Here is a 15,000-nt window from a genome sequence, read left to right as displayed (position 1 = left end):
TGGGGCCAGACACATGAACGAGCGAAAACGGTTTGGACCAATGGGCTCGACTCACGAGTTCGACTCACGAGCTTGCGCACGGGGCTGCGCGCGGAGGTGACACAAAACGCGTCACATAGGCCCCAAATAGGTCCCGCCCGTCACATTTGAGAGCACTCCATACAAGTGGATGGGCGGGGATTTCCGGTGCCCTCTCTATCATGTTTAACTCTACGTATCAAACCTACAGTAGCATCTATCTACAGTATATAACAGAATATTTAAATAGGATACTTAGCATCTACGACCAGCAAACATGACTACAGTACCTATCTACTGTAGTAATGCACATATAGCATATCGTTGCTGTCGGGCAGATAGCTCTTATCTCCATATTTTAACTTTTTGTGCTTTTTTTGTAAGTTAACGCCCTACTTGGTCATACTACAGCGTCACACAAAAGCATCAAAAGTAGCAGATCTGTAAGCTTGAAACGCGACCCGAAGCGACGCGCTTTGAGCTTGTAGATCAGCTACTTTTGAGGCTTTTGAATCCTGAAAAGTCACAGTTTTGGAAATTATGAGTTTTCCACCCGACAGAGACAGAGATATGATCAGTATGTGATTCATGTGCATGTGCTTTCTTGACTGCTGTCACTAATGTGTGCTTATGGTTTTTATGGTGTTGTTGGCGTGCGGTGGCTATAATGACATTTCTCTCTCAGGCTCTTGGGGGATAAATAAAGTTAATCAAATCAAAATCAAATTAAATATATACGGTATATATAATATAAAGCCAAAAGCATCTTTCAATTCTCAAACCACTGTACAGCGTCACTCAAAAGCATCAAAAGTAGCAGATCCACATCTACACCTTTGCTTTTGGTCAGAACTAAACTTTATTGGATCTTGTTTAGTCGATACACTTATTTGTTTTAGCTCTTGCTCATTTGATTCTCCTATTCGTCTCATCTGTTTCAGAAAGTAGGTAGCTGATCTATTGCACTTTTACCTTAGCGCTAGCCTAGGTATACTCTTAGTTGCTTGTTTTAGAAGAGAATGCACTTAAGACTTCTGGTGATTAGTAGCTTTGTTCCCTAACTATGTTGAATGCACTTATTGTAAGTTGCTTTGGATAAAAGCGTCTGCTAAATGACTGTAATGTAATGTAAAAAAATGTAATGAATGTTCACATATTTTCGTCAGTTGTTTCGCCTACTGTGTTATGACATGCTCAGAATAGGGACACCACGTTTTATGTGGTTAAAACCTTATAATGCACGCATTCTGTCATGCTTCTAAATCTATTCGCCAGCCGCAAATTCCAAATTCCTCACATTTCCATCGCAAATAAGATGGGAAAGAATTGTGAATGCTGGCATCAACTTCACCCACTCCATCCTAGCCAGCCCCTCATCCCCCGACTCCCCTTACCCGTAAATGGCTCTCCTTCTGTAATCCTCCCCAAGGCCTCCGCCCTGGGTGGCTGTGTCAAGCACAGTGTGTCACAGACGCACAGCTGATGTTGACGCTGGCAAACATAACGACTGATCTCCTCAGGGTCCCCGCTTTCTGTAGAGATGGTATTTGTGACTGACTGTTCTCATGTCAAGCCGGGACCCAGTGTGTGTTTTGCTGGCCTCTTGACTAGAACATACCGAATAAGATGTTCCCCACCCCACACTGCTATCTCAATGAATTTCATATCCAATTATCATATACTATTAAAGTAGACGTTTCATGACATTTCGAACCTCACGTGCTCTTCATCAGGCGTCTGATGAAGAGGCTCAACCTCAGACGATTACTTTGATAACTTCCACTCTTGATTTTGCCTACATGAGAGCTCTGAGACTCTCCTTATTAACGTTTGTGTCTAAACACTCCCATCCTAGTGCTACTGCATCTTTGCGCTTCATTCAAACTCTGTAGAACAGGGGTCGACTCGGCAAGTACGTTTGGCCTAGGGCCATATACGGTATACTACATATTTTAAGCCATTACATGGCAGGCCAGAACATAATCAATGGCTAATTTAAGAACTAGAACTTGCGACAGAAACCCATATAAGACATGCATGTGGTGGAGGGAAGGAGACTGGGAGAAGCGTTAGATAAACTTAATTCAAAAAAAATAAACAAGGACAGGGTTAGGCCCATTAATGGTACATTTGAGTTATGAAATGCTGTAAACAAGCTGGCTTTATTTTGCATTTTCCATATTGTGAATAATAAATGTGTATCATTTTTATTTTGAGAGGGACTGACTGCTTCTCTCTTTAAGCACGACCACCATGTAACTTATATTAATAATTATATGACAGAATTATTCCTGGGCCTCAGTGACCCAACTCCTCCCACACATGCAACGTAGAATTATGTTTTGGATCGTTCGCGTAATGGGTGTTTGCTATTAACCCATTAATACCTGGAACGCATCTGTGTCACTTTCGATTTCTTTGGCTATTCAAAAATAGCAGATCTACAAGCTCATAGCGCGGCACCGAGTGCCGCGCTACGAGCTTGCAGATCTGCTATTTTTGAAAAATCGCGAAAAAATATATTTTTTATTTTTTTCAAAAAACTGTTAGGATTTAGATTTTTTTAAAGAATTGCCTCAGGTCTTAATGGGTTAAGTATGTCTGTAGTAGCCTACCTGAGTGGGAAGTCAGCCATCCTACCTATTGATTGCACTATGAGGGGTTCAGCGCCACAGTGAACCCTGCTGTCTGATAAGTGGTTGTCTGTAACTGCCGTTCACTCTCAACATGGATATAAGTAATAAGCATTATTCACGAGGGGTAGATTCTCTATTTGTACATTATAGCTTGTATATGAGACTGTCAGTCCAAAATAATTTGCTGGGACAGATATTAATGCTGGTGGGCCAATTCTGGCCTGGGGGAAGACTAGCACTGCTGCTGCTAAATAGACTGGAAAACTGGGTTGGACTTTCTGGCAGAATCCTTAATAGGTTCAAATCTTACTTTCAACACTGGGACTTATTTTTTTGCTTCCATTGGCAACAACACATCCAAGCGAAAGAACATGATATGTGGTGGAGCTCCCCCAGGTTCATTATTTGGGCCTCTTCTATTTAAATTTCACATGCCCTTAGGCCACATTATAAATAAATAAAAATACATGAATTGATAAATAAATAAATAACCATAATTTTGTGTATCACACTAGAAGGTAATTGTCCTTGGTCCCAAGGAAGAAAGGCTGAAATGTAGTGCTCACCTTGACTCCCTGTCTCTGAGGGCTAAAGGCCAAGACAGAACTCTAGGTGATTCATCTCTAAATTTGAGTCCACAGTCCAAGTCAATAATATGTTCAGCCTATTATCATCTTCAAAATATAGCAAGAGGAATTAGAGGATTCTTTGACTTGGCTTTTTACATTATGCCTTTTACTCTACATTTTCACTTCAAAAAGTCTCAGTTTGCCGGGGACTGTTCCCAGTCCCAGGCACTAACTAACTGTTCCCAGCCTTAAAATAGGCAGAGTTTATTATCGTTGTCATTTATTATTTATTAGTAGCTAATTATTATGCCAGTAAGTTGGAACAAACTTCCAGAGGATCTGAGGCTTGTGCCAACTCATTAACTACTTTTAAATCCAAGCTAAATACTTCCACTGCCTTTTGTTTCACGTTTGTTTCTAATTTAACCCGAGACCTGAGACTGATTCTACAATTCTACACACACACACACACACACACACACACACACACACACACACACACGCACACACACACACACACACACACACACACACACACACGACGATGACTGAAAGACCCAATTACACTTTGTAAAGTCTGTGATGCACATTTGTATTAATAACTTGTTCACGGTTGACTTAGTGTCAAAAAAGAAAGCTTCTTCATTCTGTTATCTCACACACTGCCCTCAATGTTAGCAGACATAATAGAGATAATGATAGAGATTTGTTTTAGGTTTTGTACAGTATCAGATAATGTGATCACAGAGGCAAATCAAACAATCTGGAGATCGAATTAGATTTAGCTTTTTCAGTTTTTTTCTTGATCAGGTTTTTCTGTATTGCGTTTTGCCTTTGCTCAAGGAAGTCTTTGCATTCGTACAGCTTGTTAATCCTGAGGATGTCGATGTCAGACATGCCCTGTCTCTGGCCGATCTGCACGTTGGCGTTTGGGATGGGCGTGATGCTGTCTTTGCCGTACTGGATAGAGAAGGCCGTTTTACCGTAGTGCATGATGGAGGAGTAGTCATAGGGGGTGTCCAGGTTGTTGGTGTTCTGCTTGTAGAAGTTGTAGGCCATGTCGCTGTTGATGTTGTCCCAGTTGATGCGGACGTACTGGTCACGGTCGCTCCTGGTCTGCTCGTGCTGGAAGCCCAGGGCGTGGTTGATCTCGTGCTGGATGATGCCGTGGTGCAGGCAGCCCCTACGGTTCAGAGAGAGCACTTGCTTGCCTCCTGTTCTGCCTAGATCGGACCAGCAGCCATCACTGTTCTCAATGCTGATGTAGTCGCCCTCGTCCTGACGTGGCTCAAAGCGGACACAGGTGCTGTCCTTGAAGGACTGCATGGCTCTTTGAATCTTCCTCCTGTCCCACGTGTTGAAGTCGCTGCTCACCGTGTAGGGGATCGTCACCGAGCCATCGGAGTCTTTCTTCCACAGGCAGTTGGAAGACCACCAACAGTACATGGCGTTTCTGGTTCTGGGAGCGACCAGGTCTCCCTCCACAAGGAACTGCCTGGAGCCGTTGTTGGAAGTCAGAATCATGGTGCTGATGTCTGCCTGGACTCCAGATTCACTTCTTTCCTCCAGGATGGGATGGGACTGGGAGAGGCCCAGCAGTAGCAGGAGGCTGAAAAAGATCTTCATCTTCTGGGTCCTTCAGGGGTCTTTCTTGGTTCCTGATGGTGCTGGAGATGCTGTGGAGAGGATGCTGGGAGCTTGGTGACTGAGTCTACTGAGTCCATAGCTTTTATACTGACCTGTGTAGGTGTGTCATGGAGGATTAAGGGCTGTGTCCAGACCGCTAAAGCCTAAACAAACCTGTGAAGGCAGAACTCCTCAGACCAACCTGCTGTTTCAACAGCTCAGTCATTAAAGGGACAACTAGTGTTGGTTAATGGGGTGGGAAACACTAATACAAGGTTTGCATTACATGTTAGACATTCAGCTGACTCTAAATTAAACTTAAAACTATGTTCTGTTCTCATTGTAACCAAATAACCATAACATTTGACCCTGTTACATTAATAAAGGAAATTGAAAATGCCATTATTCCATACATAGATTTGGTATTCAGCCGACACAAAGGTCAAACAATAGAAGTCAGATAGACAGACAGACAGACACACACACACACACAGCTTGTAGATCTGATATTTTTGAGAACCACTGTTCTAAACCAATGTTCTAAAGAGTTTTCTGAACAACACAGATGCTTTCCTGGATTGAATGGGTTATGCCCATGTTATGTTTCATTTCTGCCATTTTTAAGCTTTAAAAAATGCAGTTTTTTTTTACTACATGAACCCTAACGTCCCTATTCTGGGGGCGAGCATTCAGCGAAAATAGCCGATTTACATGCTCACCACGTGTCGCAATGCAACACGCTGTAAGCTTGTAGATCTGCTATTATCAGTGAAGAGATTTAATGTAGAGGGCAAAAAGAAGCCGACCAAGTATAGAGCCCTGGTGGACCCCAGTTAATGAAGTTATATATGACTTATTAGACAGAAAGCCTGCTTGGGCAGAGGAGATGTTACTGTACTGTACGCATTGAGAGCTTGTAGATCGGCTATTTTCGCTTATTGTTTCAAGATTAGAGCATTTGAAGTGGTCACACTAGCAATATGTTCAGAAGCACCTTCCTTGAAATCTTAATAGTCTCGGATATTTCAAAGGTTAAAGCCTCAATCTGTGATTTCTTCACCTGGTTGGCAGTATGTAGAACAGCAGGAACAATATTACTAAAACATCATTTAACACAGGCTATTGTGTTAATTGTTTAGGAATCAGCGCTAGTGTGTGTGTGTGTGTGGGGGGGGGGGGGGGGGGGGGGGTCTCCTTTCACACCGTTTCACGAATCTAAATCCCACATTAGGACTTGGCCATCATACAACATTATTTCAGTCATGAGATTTCATTCTACTTTAATCCATGAGTACCTCTTGTGACAAGAATCAAATGACAAGGATCTAAATGTCTCCATAGAGGAGTAGGGAGAGACCACCCTATGGAGACCCTCAGTTGTGTTACATTTTATCAACATACTGTACATATAGATTGTTTAAAACAACATTTTATTCACTTAAAGTCTTAAACCATTCAATCCGGGAACGCATCTCTTTTAATTTTTTGGTTATTCAAAAATAGCAGATCTACAAGCTCATAGCGCGGCACCGAGTGAGTATGAGCTTGTAGATCTGCTATTTTTGAAAAATCGTGAAAAGTTTTTGCAAATCTTTAAATATATTTTCTAAAGCGAACATTTTAAAAATATTTTGTTTCAGGGACCCCCCAGAAGCAAAGATTTGAGTTACAAATGTTTGCTTTAAAAAAATATATATATTCAAAGATTTGCATGTGAGCTTGTATATCTGATATTTTTGAATAGCCAAAGAAATCTTAAAATGACAGAGATAAGTCCCCGGATTGAATGGGTTAAAAAAGTTATGGATTGAAGTTTTAATGAAGACTTCACTGCCAGTGACCTGACCTGATCTGTCACCATGTGTTGTTTACCTCGCCCTCGGCACTGACCCACACTGTGGACACCTGACATAAGGTGTCAAAGGTGTCAGTGGGGGGAGGTGATGACGATGTCGTTAGTGATGATGAGGAGCCGAGGACCATGCCAGAGCCCTGTTGGTCTTCTATCCCCCGCCAGCCTTCCATCCATCCATCCATCCCTCCCTCCACCTCTCTCTCTCTCTCTCTCTCTCTCTCTCTCTCTCTCTCTCTCTCTCTCTCTCTCTCTCTCTCTCTCTCTCTCTCTCTCTCTCTCTCTCTCTCTCTCTCTCTGTCTCTCTCTCCCCCCATTCTGGAAATTTCTAATCACCCCCATCTGTCCCGTCCCTCCTCCACACCCTGGGTGATAACAGAGTGCTGCATTCCACTGCCCAACTCTAAGCTGTTTATCACACACACACACACACACACACACACACACACACACACACACACACACACACACACACACACACACACACACACACACACACACACACACACATGAGCATTAAGCACACACTTTCACATACGTACATGTGACACAAGTACACCTACGTACACAGTACACACTCATGCATGCGTTATGTGCACGCACATACAGTACACACTCGGGCACGCGCGCGCACGCACGCACACACACACCTTCTTCTGACGCTGCCAGGGTCTTCTGGCATTCTTTACCCTCCAGCTCCCTTCTCCTTCACATTTTGCAAAGTGTCATTAGATGGGAGGGAAATGACAGCTTTAATCAGAGAGTGTTTGCATCCCGGTGGTTAATGGCACACACACACACACACACACACACACACACACACACACACACACACACACACACACACACGTGGCGTGGTGGGCAGACAGTCTCTCCCTCCCTTTAAGTAGGTCATGCGCAGTAGAGAAGGGGGGAGAGACACATAGAGAGAGAGAGAGACTGCAGTTCATCTCCAGCCATCTGGTGGAGGTGTGCTGGAGATGTGCTCAGTGAGACCCACGCAGAGGGTGTGAACAGAGAGCGAGAGATAGAGAGAGAGAGAGTGTGAGAGTGTGAAGAAAAGGAAGAGCGAGGGGACATCTTGCTGGGAAGGTGACCTTGAGAGGGCTCTGTGCCCCCCCCCCCTCCCCTCCACCTCCACCACCACCACCACCACATATCTGAGGAGCTCCTCCACACAGAGTCAAGTGGTCTTTATTATTACCTCTCTGAGACTGGATTTAACCCATTGAGACCTGGGACGCATCTGTGTAATTTTTTGATTCGAGCTAAAAAAGCATTATTTTACACTTTAAAAATAGCAGATATACAAGCTCATAGCGTGGCACCGAGTGCCGCGCTATGAGCTTGTAGATCTGCTATTTTTGAAAAATCGCGAAAACGTGTGCAAATTAATATTTATATTCTTTTAAAGCAAACATTTGTAACTCAAATCTTTGCTTCTGGGGGTCCCTGGAACAACATATTTTGAGATGGGGGTCGGCGGCCAAATACATTTCATTTTGGGGGTCCTTGACATGAAAAAGTTTGAGAACCACTGATATAGAAACATAGGTTTTTTCAAAAAACTGTTTAGAAAAACAAAAACTGGATTTAGAAGACATTAGTAAGAATCGGCCTCCGGTCTTAATGCTTTAAAGCACTTCAACCACTCTCACCTCCATCATGGATGACCGACTAGTCTAGCCAATCTCTAATGATTTGTTTTCATTTTGAAAAACAATCGTGGACTCTTCTATGTGCCAACTGTTCCAAACAACAAACAAACACAGCTTCCCTTCTGGGCTTTCTGTAATTGCATTTTCAAGGGTGCCAACAAAAAAGTCCCCCAGGAAGACCCCCTCCTCCCCCAAAGTATTTTGTTGAAACACTATGCCAGGCAGCCTAATGCATTGGTTCTCAAAGTGGGGTCCGGGGACCCCCAGGGGTCCTTGGGGGGTACCAGGGGGTCCTTGGGGGGTACCAGGGGGTCCCCAGCAAAATTAGTTAATATAGCGTCACAATCATTTTAACCACTTTAACCATATTTTATACTTTGGCTACTCAAAAATAGTTCATAGCGTGTCACTTCGTGCCACGTTATGAGCTTGTAGATCTGCTATCCCCGGCACAAAACATTTTTGAGATGGGGGGTGGGGGGGGGGGGGGTCCGCAGCCAAATCCATATCATTTTGGGGGTCCTTGACATGAAAAGGTTTGAGAACCACTGGCCTAATGAACTCAGTGACATATTTGGCCCATACAGTGTCCTCACGGACAATATCTGTAAGATGCTCAAAAGACCTGCACAGAGAACTGGAAGGTTCTCTCCCCTCTCTTTTCCTCTCCCATCTCCTCCCTGCCTCTCCTCTCCTCTAATCTGTTCTCCTCTTAACGCTCAAATTAATCTGAAACAACAAATAATAGTTATAAGCTTGTACCTTGAACGTTGAACATCGTCTCTGTCGGGTGGAAACCTCATATGTACAAAGTTGTTACTTTTCAGGATTACATTTTTTTTTTTATGGTAGAAGCAGCAGATCAACAAGCTCACGTGCGTTTCGAGCTTTCAGATCTGCAACTTTTGATACGTGTGACACTGTTGTATGATCAAGTAGGGCGTTCATTTACGAAGAAAAAAACACACAAAAAGTTAAAATATGGAGATAAGAGTTTCTGCCTGACAAGCAACAACATATCATCATTTGAGGTGTCAGTGCTGGAACCAACTAGAACTGACGTGTCGGTCATGCATTTTTGCACCAAGGCTGTTTGTTTACACCTCAGCCTGAGGCAGAGGGTTGTAGAATTGCCCGGTGTGAAGTGCAAAGCACTTTAAAAGGGGCCTCATTAAAATGTTATTAGCTCCAAGGACAAATAACAATTTACAATTTAGGCATTTAGCAGACACTCAATCCAGAGCGATTTACAGTAAGCAAGGACAACACAAGGTAATACATCAAATGCATAGAAATAGTAATGTACTAATAAACTAATACATAAGTAAACCAAGAACCTATCATCAGTCTAACTGTAGAATATCAACAACAAAAAAACGAAACAATAATCTGCACATTGAAAACTATACACACTATAGGATGCCACGTCAACAATGACCTGGCATATGTCTACATAACATGCTATCTAAGTTTACATTTTAGCCTTTGCATAAGCCTGCAAGGTCGTCAAGGCTAGGGCAAGTGCTACGGCAAGTGCTCGTCAAGGCTAGGGCCAGTGCTACGGGCTAAGGTGTCTGAAGAGGTGAGTCTTCAGATTACGGCGGAAGATTGGGAGTGCGTGAGTCTGCAGTTCTAAGTGCAAGTGGGGGGTTCATTCCATAGTTTGGGAGCCAGAAGGGAGAAGAGTCTGGGACGTGGTGGAGTGTCGTCCGGGATGTTTTAGCGAAGGTTCTGACGGCTTCCCTGCGTTAGCTGATCTGAGAGAGCGGGAGGGGTTGTAGGGTTGGATCAGGCTTTGAAGATATGGGGGTGCCATGCCTTTGGTTGCTTTGTAGGCCAACATCAGTGTTTTGTACTCTGTGCGGGCAGTAACTGGGAGCATTCTGGATCATTTGGAGAGGCTTAAAACTTTAAGACCTGGAACTGTGTCATTTTTAGATTTGAGCTAAAAAGCATAATTGTACACTTTGGCTATTCAAAAATAGCAGATATACAAGCTCATAGCGCCGCACCGAGTGCCGCGCTATGAACTTGTAGATCTGCTATTTTTGAAAAATCGTGAAAACGTGTGAAAATATTTGAATATAAATATTTTTAAAGCGAACATTTTTAACTCTATTCTTTGCTTCTGGGGGTCCCTGGAACAAAATATTTTGATGGGGGTCCGCGGCCAAATACATATCATTTTGGGGGTCTTTGACATGAAAAAGATTGAGCACCACTGACATAGAAACATAGGTTTTTCAGAAAACTGTTGGGATTTAGGAGACATGTAGAATCAGCTTCAGGTCTTAATGGGTTAAGTGCACATGCCGGGAGGCCATTAAGGAGAGAGTTACAGTAGTCAAGTTTTGATATGACTGATGTCTGGATAAGGAGCTGGGCTGACTCCAGTTTACTTTAGCACAGGGCTTCAAGGACCAAATATCTTATCAATACTTGCAGGTAAAAAAATGCTTTTGTTTGGGACGGCTTGTGTTGCTGATGATGAGCTGATGTATTGAGCTGTGAGCGTCTGACACGGTTCATATTAGCTGCTTTTCTTTTAATTATGAGTGTCCCGAGGGAGTCGGCTGGGGTAGTTAAACAGAGGAATCAGCATTAAAGCAATTATTGGATCAGAATGAAATGAATACAATCTTGTCATCTGTAATCATTGGGGGCATCTATGCCTGGGAGAAAAACAGCTCCTCAGACTCGTGTCTCGGTGTGTCTGAGGGGAGTGTTAGATCACGTTTATTTGAACAGCTTCGGTGGTCTAGCACGCTGGTTCTCAAAGTGGGGTCCGGGGACCAACTAGGGACCTTACCGGTCCATTTTGGTTCCATTACACTCTCAGAGTTATGGGGGTCCATGGTGTAATAATGCATAACAAACTGAGTGTCCTTGGAATTTTTAAATGTTTGAGAACCAACTGGTCTAGCGGATTACGGTACATGCATGATTAATGTCGTTATGGGTTCAATTCCTGCATACAACCTTGGGGCAATGGTTATCCTCTCTCTGCCCTCCGTCCTGTTCACATGTGGCTGGTGTATGTACATACAGTGTTGAGGATAGTGCATTACATTAGTAAATTTCATGAGTAACAAAGTAATATAACACATTACTTACTGTGTGTGTGTGTGTGTGTGTGTGTGTGTGTGTGTGTGTGTGTGTGTGTGTGTGTGTGTGTGTGTGTGTGTGTGTGTGTGTGTGTGTGTGTGTGTGTGTGTGTGTGTGTGTGTGTGTGTGTGTGTGTGTGTGTGCCTGTCACGCAGCTGCAGAGCGATTTGGACCAGGAGTACCAGGACAAGTTTCGCCGGCTGCCCGTGGAGATCCAGGAGTTTGTTCAGGACAGTGGCAAGGCCAAGCTTAGCGACGGCGGCGGTTTCCAGGGCAGCCTGTCCATCTCCTCCACCATGGAGCGGCTCAGCCACAAGGCGTCCCAGTCGGAGGACGACACCGAGGAGGGCTCGTCGGAGCGCGTCTACGACACGCCCCTTTAGAGACTGTAGCTCCGCCCCTTTTTTTGATTCACACTGGACCCCCCGATTCGCCGGCAGCGTCCCGCCGCGGCCAAACGGATCTAGGATAGGACTGCCACCCTTGTACCCCCCTCCCCCCCCGCCTTCGGTCCTAATGTTAACCCATGGGAGGATTATACCGAATCTGAACCCGGCGGCTTGGTGAGTAGAGGTCGTCTCTGCCCTGCCGTGCGGTCTGGTCCAGAGAACCACCCTGTAAATATTTTTTTTTTTTGTTGGTGTATTTTTGTCGATGTTGTCGAGCTCCGCGGAGCGCTGTGTCTCTTTGGGTACGGCCACAGGATTGTGTGACGAAGCACTAACTTTTTCACAGGAAATAACTTACTTGAACTATTGCACAGAGAGAGAGAGAGAGAGAGAAGACTTTGTTTGATTTTCTGGTTGTTTGTTTTTTTTAGGTTTCAAATTTGAATTCTCACAACTGTTGTTGACTGTATAGTGGTTGGTTGGTTGTTCAGTCGGTCAGACGGACGGACAGATGGACGATGGTTGCTGGTGCCAAGGTTCAGAGTTCACGGTGCACTTCTAGTGGACGTTGGCTTTTGCAATTCGTGACGCCAAGTGAAACGGGAGTCAAATTGTAATCTAACCACTACAATATTCAGCCTTTTGCTTCCATCCCTCTAATGCATTGATTTATAGACTTGGTTTGTGCGCCGGAGTCACGTGCCGAAAATAGCCGAAAATTTGTGATCTTATGGACCGGCTGTTTTTTGTATAAATCATGCTTAAGGATTAGATCCACTATTTGTGTATGTATTTGCACTAACTGCTTCCCACATAACCATTGTACATTATGAACTCGTATTGTAACCCAGAGGCACAGGAGGCTAGCTGGTTTTTAATTCTCACAGAAGTAGGCCTACTGTGTTGCTGCTATTTTGTTTTAATACCGTCGGTTTTGCTTTGTACAACACCTTACACAGTGAGATCATGCGGTATGTTGTCATGTTATCGTTTTTTTTTTTTAATTGACATGTTTTAACGGGCGCTCCCTGCAGAGGGCGGATATATGAAGAAGTTGTTGTACAGTACTTTGCATGTATTTTGAACAACTGTACATGTTACAGTAGCGCTGTAGCAAAAAAAAGAAAGGAAGAAAGAAAAAAGACACTAATTCACTGTAAATTTGCTCTTGTACAGCTAATTCTTATCACTGACCCACAAGATTTCAAATTTATTTAATCTGAAAACCACACTGTACTGCTGCCCCTTACACTGGGAACAACAACTGAATGAAATCAAGGACATCAATGACCTGTGTCTTTTACCCTCGTCTCCTCGAGGTTAACTCGCCGTTCTAACATGAAAGGTGAATGTCGTGAGATAAGTTTTGTTTTTGTAAAAGTGCTCCCCCATCTGAGTAGTTGGCTTACTTCAGTATTACAGTAGGCCAGTGGTTAGTTCTTAAAGTGGGGTCCTTGGGGGGGGGGGTTCCAGGGGGTCCCCAGTAAAAGTAGTTACAGCATCACATTCATTTTAACCACTTTATCCATTTATACGTTGGCTATTCAAAAATTGCAGATGTACAAGCTACGAGCTTGTACATCTGCTATTTTTGAAAATATTAAAAAAATATCGATTTTTATTTTATTTTAAATCATTTAATTACATTTTTTTTTAAATATATAAATCTTCTCTTCTGGGTGTTCCTGGCACAAAACATTTTCAGATGTAGTCCGCTGCCAAATTTGTATCAATTTGGGGGTCCTTGACTTGAAAACTTTTGAGAACCACTGCAGTAGGCTATACTGGGGAGAGTGTGTGTGTATTGGTTGTCTGTACAGCGACAGACTGAGAAACACAGGAATCACTCTCTCTCATCGATCACAATATTAACTAGTAGCTAGAGTTTGAAACATTGTTTTTACACAGACAGTCCCTGATCCATTTTTATCTGGTTCAAGCACCAGCGTTCTTCTTATCACCAACTGGTTTGTTCTAGGGCTGGGCTAATGTAACAACATTATATCCATATCGTGATATTAGTCTATATACTGTATAATCGTCTGGGATTTTGGATATTGTAATATCGTGATATGACATAAGTGTTGTCTTTTCCTGGTTCTAATCACCTTAGCCCTATTTAAAAAATGTTTGGAAGTTTTAAAAAAGTAGCGAAAATGGTCAATCTACAAGCTTGATTTTTTTGTCACAATATGATATTATCATCACTATATTAATATTGAGGTATTTGGTCAGAAATATCATGATATTAGATATTTAGATTTTTGCCCAGCCCTATTTGGTTCCCTCTTTAATGCCCTGTACTGTATATTGCCCGTTCAGTTCTCAAAACGAAGGGAAGGGATTATTTTTTTTTACCACTTCCTGACTGTCCAGTGCCATCCATTCAACTCACAGACAACAGTAAAAGTTTGAGATTGAAATATAACATTTCAACCAACTTTCTCTCAAAGTAAAATTCAAAGCGACGGGTTTACCCAAAGTAAACGAGTACAAATACATGTTCTGTGAGAGTCCCGTGCCTTTTTTAATTTTCCAATAGATTTGCCTTGTTTAAATGTTGAATGTTTGAATTGTTTAAATTTGCCATTGTATTATATTCTATGAAGCTGTCTGATATTGAATAGACCCGTGTGCACTTTTTAGTATGTATGTCTACTGAGTAAATGCTTGTGATGAGCAGTATTTGAAATGTGTCTCATAAGAAGAGAGATGTCTTTTTAAAGTTTTTTTTTGTCTTGAAACACCTAATTTAACCCCTCCCCTCAATCCTCCTCATCAACCTAAATGTATGCATTCTGGATTTGTAAATGTGTGTATGACATAAGAGGATAAAACATGAAGTTGATAAAAACCATAGAGTAAAGGGAAATATGCTTGTAATTTAAAAAAAAGTAATAATAAATGTGGCTATTATTGTACTTTGCTGATGTGAACCCATGTGTGTCTTTTGATCTGTCACGTTGTGTTTTGTTGTTGTCATTTGTTGTTCCATTTATAGTTTAATTCATATTCCCACCGGGTGAGTATGTGTTAAACATTTCACACTGAAATGTGTTATTGTTGTCTTGTGTGATGTATAATATCATGTTAAACTAACTTGAGATTTCAGTGTTTGTAACATGCCACAGTGGTAGCAAATACTGC

The 15,000-nt window shown here is 42.7% G+C and overlaps 2 protein-coding genes across 4 annotated transcripts in view; one reads left to right on the top strand and one right to left on the bottom strand.

Annotated features, from left to right (window-relative positions):
- The window catches only part of plcb1l (phospholipase C beta 1-like), a 273,312-nt gene extending 258,556 nt beyond the window's left edge, over window positions 1-14,756 (top strand). The window contains exon 33 of one of the 3 annotated variants that reach the window (XM_080453637.1): window positions 11,620-14,756. In XM_080453637.1, coding sequence (XP_080309763.1) covers window positions 11,620-11,847 — 228 coding nt within the window. In that variant the 3' untranslated portion in view covers window positions 11,848-14,756. The remainder of the gene's footprint in view (window positions 1-11,619) is intronic. The other 2 variants (XM_080453638.1, XM_080453639.1) reach the window with 2 other exon arrangements.
- On the bottom strand, window positions 3,953-4,876 carry LOC308103592 (hatching enzyme 1.2-like). Its single transcript, XM_080453654.1, has one exon. The coding sequence runs from the start codon at window positions 4,847-4,849 to the stop codon at window positions 3,965-3,967; it is 885 nt and encodes a 294-aa protein (XP_080309780.1). The 5' UTR covers window positions 4,850-4,876; the 3' UTR covers window positions 3,953-3,964.
- Window positions 14,757-15,000: the final 244 nt, after the last annotated feature.

Source organism: Gymnoscopelus braueri (genome assembly GCF_963280865.1).
Source record: "Gymnoscopelus braueri genome assembly, chromosome: 16".
In the NCBI taxonomy this organism is placed as follows: domain Eukaryota; kingdom Metazoa; phylum Chordata; class Actinopteri; order Myctophiformes; family Myctophidae; genus Gymnoscopelus; species Gymnoscopelus braueri.
This window is presented reverse-complemented; position numbering and strand designations above follow the sequence as displayed.

Coding starts and splice junctions, on each gene's coding strand:
- LOC308103592 (XM_080453654.1), bottom strand. CDS start 4,849: ATGAAGATCTTTTTCAGCCTCCTGCTACTGCTGGGCCTCTCCCAGTCC.